The sequence below is a fragment of the Cyprinodon variegatus genome, unplaced genomic scaffold (assembly GCF_000732505.1).
Source record: "Cyprinodon variegatus isolate N-32 unplaced genomic scaffold, C_variegatus-1.0 Scaffold1223, whole genome shotgun sequence".
In the NCBI taxonomy this organism is placed as follows: domain Eukaryota; kingdom Metazoa; phylum Chordata; class Actinopteri; order Cyprinodontiformes; family Cyprinodontidae; genus Cyprinodon; species Cyprinodon variegatus.
Window position 1 is genome coordinate 143,013 of NW_015151676.1, and position 6,462 is coordinate 149,474.

Here is a 6,462-nt window from a genome sequence, read left to right on the forward strand (position 1 = left end):
CCAACGTTCCAAAAAAAAAAACGAAGTTTTAATTCATTGGCAGGCCCAGACCTTAAAACAGCATTGATAACTCTACGGCTGATAATACTGAATTGCGACACCCTCTGGTTGGTTATATCACTACGCCATGGCAGAGGAGTAAGTTTCTTTGATCATCCGAGTAATAATTTTCACTATGTATTGCTATGTAATTTATGGTGGTGTAAGGGTCTGGAAAAAGTTTTAAAATGGATCTTGAAAGTGCTTGAAAAGTGCTTGATTTTGACTTTGGAAAAGGTGTACGAACCCTCAAGATGTCTAGTGCTGCTACCACAGATGATCTCGCTCTCGAAATGGAATTGAAAGATTCAGATTAGCTAGCCGAATAAATAGAAGGGGTAGAGCGTAGCTGCCTGTGGCCCGGGCTGCATGTTACGACTCCAGTGCGCATGCGTGGATGACGTCATACACGCGCCGCTTGGTTTTTAAACATATAAATATAAAAAATATAACCACGGATGTCTGGGGACAGTGATTCGCCTACATGTCATGAATGCTAGCACACCATAAAGAATACATTATGAACAGTTTAGTTTGTGCCTTCAAGTCGATCGCCCATAGGAAGACGTTACTTGAATATCTTCAGAATAGCTCCAAATGACAGAAAAACTTATATGGGTGAGTAGAACATGATGTAATAACGTAAAATCAAGGGGCCAGATGTTAAAAAAAACGGCGTTCCACTTTAATTTAAAAGTGGCAATGTGCTGGTGAAGATTCTTAGTCATTCCAAAAAAGTTAAAAAGCAATCCACTGGACTTTGCTTTCTAAGTTTGAAGACATTGTGCTTCCCATCCAGGAAGGTTTTTCAATTCAAAATGTCTGGATTAGCGTTGAGTTCCAAGCTTTATAGAGTAGCCCAAACGACACCTTGTTATGGCGTAGAAAACACTCAAATTGAACCGTATGAACAGGTCCATCCCTTAGGAATGGGGGTCGTTGAGGTCTTTGTAAGCCTGCAATACCCGATACTGGTCTACGCCTTAAAAGTGGCGATGGTTCTACTGCTTCTGTCTAATGACAGTAGCCAGAATTGATGGAATTATTTGAACTATTTGTATCGAATCTAAATGTCACCTGCAGCCTGTTTCCATTAACCCTGAATGTCACCTGATGTTTTCTAACGTTTGCTTTCAGGCCCGGGGAGGTGGGGAAGAGGAGACACATCTGCCATGTTGCAGGCTGCGAGAAGACGTTCAGGAAAACATCGCTGCTCAGAGCACACGTCCGCTTGCACACCGGGGAGAGGCCCTTTGTCTGCAACTGGGTTTTCTGCGGGAAACGTTTCACACGCAGCGACGAGCTGCAGAGGCATGCCAGGACGCACACAGGTGAGGGGAGAGATAATAAAATACATAAACGGTTAAAAAACACAAGTTGATAGAAAACAGATCAAATGATAGCGGTAGACACAATTCTCAGCTTTGAACAGGCAGGGGGGAATTTTCTTTCTTACTTCAGTGAGTTCATGTGTTGTGATAAAAATCTGACCGCCTACAGAGGCCTGCTGCTGCAGCGGCTTTAAGACGGATCATAAAAAGATGGAGAACCTGAGCCCAGAGAGGTTACAGATCTGTACACGTTGATTTTAGTCATTTTCAGAATCAGAATCAGGTTTATTGCCATTGTTAGTGAAGGAGTTCACAAACTAGGAATTTTTTGTGGTACAATCGTGCAACATGAAACATATAATATGGAATAGGTAAATAAAATTATAAAAATATCTAAAAACTGTGGGTATAATGCATGCAATAAAATAGACTAATATATACACTTAAGATAAAAGTATGGATATAAAATATAAAAAGTAAAATAGCATTTAGTCAGTCAATTGGAAGCTCTAATGTTAATATTTCATCCTAAGTGATTAACATGTAGGTGAGCATGGAGGCAGAGGGAAAATATTCAGAGCTGTACAACCCAGTATTTAGGTAATGGATTTTTCCAACCATTAATACCGGTAGAGTAATCTGTTAAAAAAATGCACGTTCTAAAGATTTTTTTTTTAAATACCAAAGGTTATTTTATGAGTAGTAGAGACTTATGGAAAAAAAATGCAAATAATTCACTTTAAAAAAACAAAACATCCCTTTCTGATTGACCTAACCTTCGGACAGGGCAGCTCCCCCTCTTGAAAAAAAAACTTATGTCACGCTATTTTTTTCTGATTAAAACAATTCTAAGTTAATTTTTGGTTGCATTTTCTTTTTTTTTTTTTCAAATTTCTACTTTCAAAACATGTTCTTTTTTTTTTTTTGCAACATTCATGGAACAAAACTCCTGACGCTTCTCGCTAGATTCTAAGTAACTTAACCATGCTGACAATATGTAAAAAGGAGTTTGATGACTTTTTCTACATGGCTAATAACTAAGGTTGTAATGCTGTTTGAAGTGTGGTTGTATAAATGAAGAACTGCAAACTGCTTGGATGTAAAATAATTGCCATCATGGCTTTGTCAAGCTGCTGCCTACCTTTGTGAGGCAGGAAAAAAACTAATACCAAGTGAATCCAGTAGAACTTTTTATTGCCTACCTGGAATGGGTGACAATAAATGAATAAACTTTTGGCTCTAAAAATGGTATCGGTGCTCTATTTGTTGGTACTCGCCGATACCGATACCAACATTTTAGTGCTGGATCGGGGCCCCGCCCGATACTGGTAATGGTATCGATACTAAACGAATCAATTCCCAGGAAGATATTTGATACCATAACTCATCTTTTTTAATCCCAACCTCGAGCTTCTATTGGGTAAATATTTTTACAATATTTTTTGGGTTGTTTTAGGTTTATTATTAGGTATTTTATCGGGCAAATAATCTAGAAATCTGAGATGGGGAAAAAAAAAAAAGCAAAAATATGCAAACACTTGTATTTAACGGATACCTGACCGTATTACTTATGTATCTGGATTAAGCATTTGAGTATTAATTCTTTTCAGATTATCAGTACTTTTAGTAACTCAAGCAGCTATATTTCCCCTTTCCCTACATCAACTAATGAGAGGCATCTGAGTTCTGCGTCGGAATCCTTTCCAAATAAATTCAGTTTTGCTTTTAGAATAATCACTTACACTGGAAAAAATCAAAATCTAGACGAGTCATTTTTTTCTTAAAATAAGTGCATTTGCCCTTGGATTAAGGTAGTAAAAGAGACATCTTGCAAATGGAACAAGGCAATTTACACTTAGAATAAGAAAACAGAATAGCATTGTTTAATTTCAAGTGCATATTATCTAATTATCTTATTTATCAGAGTAAAAATACTCATTCCATTGGCAGACTATCTCATTTACCTACTCAAATGAAGAGGAAATACACTTAATTTAAGACATTTTTACTTATTTCTAGATCGTTTTTCCAGTGTATGATAATATTCTGGAAAAAATGGAAATCTAGATAAGTAATTTTTTCTTTAAATAATTGCATTTATTCTTGAATTGAGGAGGTAAAAGAGACTTTTTGCCAATGGAACAAGACAATTTTCATTTAAAATAAGAAAACACAATTGCATTTTGTTATTTCAAGTGCATTTTATCTAATTATCTTATTTTAAGAGTAAAAATACTCATTCCATTGGCAAACTATCTAATTTACCTACTTAAAATAAGGATAAACACACTTAATTTAAGACATTTTAACCTATTTCTAGATCGTTTCTGCAGTGTTGATGTGTTGTGTTACTTTTGGATGCTCATATGCTGATCCTCGTTTTCTGTTGTTTTTTTTGTTTGTTTTTTTACAGGAGACAAACGCTTCGAGTGCAATCAGTGTAAGAAGCGCTTCATGAGGAGCGACCACCTGACAAAGCATTACAAAACTCACATAAACACCAAGAACTTATGAGCCCACTCTGAGAGGTTTTCCTTTTTCACTGAAACACCCACAGCTTTTCTACAGAAAACAGTCATTAGACACAGGAGGTGCGAACGACTTAAAAACCAGGGAAACATTTTCCAGATGAAGCCCCAGATTTTCCCCCTCTCACTCCTTCAGGACGATCGTGCGGTTTTTCTACTCAGAAATGCGACCAGGACGACTGCAGGCTGAAACTCACAACGTTACTTTTGTCAGTTTTAGTTGTTTACAGATGTATTTATTTTTTCTGTTGGTTTGAAAAAAAAAGTCAGTTTGAATGTGGGAAGGTGTGGCTTTAGATATGGATCCTTTTTAGGTTTTAACACACAAACACATCAAATAACCTGGGGAAGAAGGACAAGAGACGTTAAGATTCTTTTTACTTGCGAGGAGAGCATCATCGGGTAAATCTCCCACCTCTCTGATGCACTTCTGCTGTCTTCCCCGCTCTTTATTGGAAAAAAGGGAGTCCATAGTTACATTAAATCATGCTGGAACTGTAAAGGAAGTTGTGGGGAGTAAGATGCATTCTGGCACCTGCAAAGGAATACTTTCATAAGAGTTTACTAAAAATACAAAGAATAAACAAGGTTAATACGGGATAAGATAGAATGAAATAGCTCCAACAATTCTCAACCATTCATCCTTACTGGGAACCATTTAATGACCAAAACACCAATGGGGGACATTGATTAAAACACTGCCCCGAAATAAAATATGCCTCTAGAATTTTAACATTGGTCACTAGAAATAGACCAAGTAGAGCTTTATGTATGAAAAGCAGTTTTTTTTTTACAGGGCTGATTCAAAGAAAAAAGCATTAAAAAGGAGGACCACACCCACTCATTTTCTGCTTTTATTGAATATATTAACAATGACCTTTAAGAGAAAGTGTTTAAACCAATTTATTTTAATATTTTTTTTTATTTATTCCCCAATGTGGGATTGAAACAAGGATCCAGGTACGGTTACGATACTCGGGTTTCGTTACACTTGGTACGATGAAATCCCGCAATTATTTCCTTTTATTTTTGGTCAGTTGTGTGAATGTTAACGTCCTTCATTTTTATCTTTTAACAAACATTTTTAGACCACAGGCAAGAAAATCTGCCAGTGTTAGTTAAGGATAGGCGGCTGCAGGCCGATTCGCTCTTTTCCCTAATCCAGCTCCCACCCCTTCACTCATCCCTGTTATGCCACTTTTTAAAAATGTCATAATATATATATTTATTTTGTTTCTCATCAGAGTCGGACCTGTTGGCCCTTATGTTGTGACTCCTTATTCACAAAACAGAATCATCTCATTTTAGTATCAATTATCGGATTATTAATCCAGCATTTGCTTCCTTAAACAGCCTATCTGAAGAATACAGAACGTTTAAACTTCAGGCTCCAAAGTGGGAACAAACTGAAGCGTTTTTGGAACAAAACTTTTAAAAAACGACCTAGAAATAAGACAGAAGAGGTAGAAAGACCGGCACCTACGACCCGTTTTATCGTCTATGTTGCTGTTAACAAATATAAACTTATTAATTGACAATCCAGTCACGGAATGCTAAGACAATAGTCTGAGTTTTTGTTTTGCTTGTTTCCGATCTACCATAGTTTTATTTATTTTTGGCTTTTATCTTTGAACACACGCTGTCCAGTTTTAATGATAGGATATGGTTTACAAACCTTTGGTTCAATGGATGCCAGTAAGGATCAAATGTTTAACATAGCAGAATTTTTAAAACGTTGACGGATGGATTTACCTTGCTAATTAATAAAGAGAATAAAGAAGTCCCAGTAGAAGGTTTATGCTGCAGGAAGCTCTGTGTTTCACATGGGGGACAGACTTTGTCGTTTCAGTGGCCGACTTTTGGGGTAATATTGAAAGAAAAAAATCAGAATACATTCAGGCGACATGGGTGGAAAAAAAAGATCTATATTTATGTTTTTCATGAATTTGTAAATACTGTGTTTTATTTGTTGGAATCAGTAAATGTAGGATATTAAAAAAAAAGTTACGTAGGTATTGGCTGGCCTCGGTCCGCCTGGAAGGAAGAAACCTTGTACAGTTTGTAAGTTAAAATATATATATATATAAATAAATAAATATATATATATATATATATATAGAAATATTGTATAGATTCATTCCTGCTTTGTATTAAATGTTTGGATTTTTTTTTTTTTTAACTGACAGAGATGCCTTAGACAGCTGCGCCCAGTATTTAACTGTTCTTTTCTGTCTGATTCTGGTTAACATTTGTAAAAACTTGCTTTGTGTTTCTACCTTACGTTGCATAATGTTATGAGCACTGATTGAACCGCTTAGGTTCTTGATTTTGTAAAATTATTGCCGTTTTCATCTTTTTTGGTTTTGTTATTTCCAAAATTCTGATACTGCTGGTTCTCAATTTCTGTAAATGAACGAATTCTTCAAACCTCACTTCCTGTTCTTTAGCCTCTTTGTATGTTTGTCAGGAGAATACAAAGAACCAGCAAATAACCGTCTATATTAAAGGTGCTAACACATATTTGCTCCTTTTCTATGGTCACCTCCTCAATAAAAGTGCTCCAA

General features: G+C 36.1%; 1 protein-coding gene across 3 annotated transcripts in view; it reads left to right on the plus strand.

The window, feature by feature from the left end:
• Positions 1-6,462, plus strand: part of sp2 (Sp2 transcription factor) — a 25,557-nt gene extending 19,095 nt beyond the window's left edge. For all 3 annotated transcript variants that reach the window (XM_015401466.1, XM_015401464.1, XM_015401465.1), the window contains exons 7-8: positions 1,177-1,370; positions 3,784-6,462. In XM_015401466.1, the coding sequence (XP_015256952.1) occupies positions 1,177-1,370; positions 3,784-3,884 (295 nt within the window). In that variant the 3' untranslated portion in view covers positions 3,885-6,462. The remainder of the gene's footprint in view (positions 1-1,176; positions 1,371-3,783) is intronic.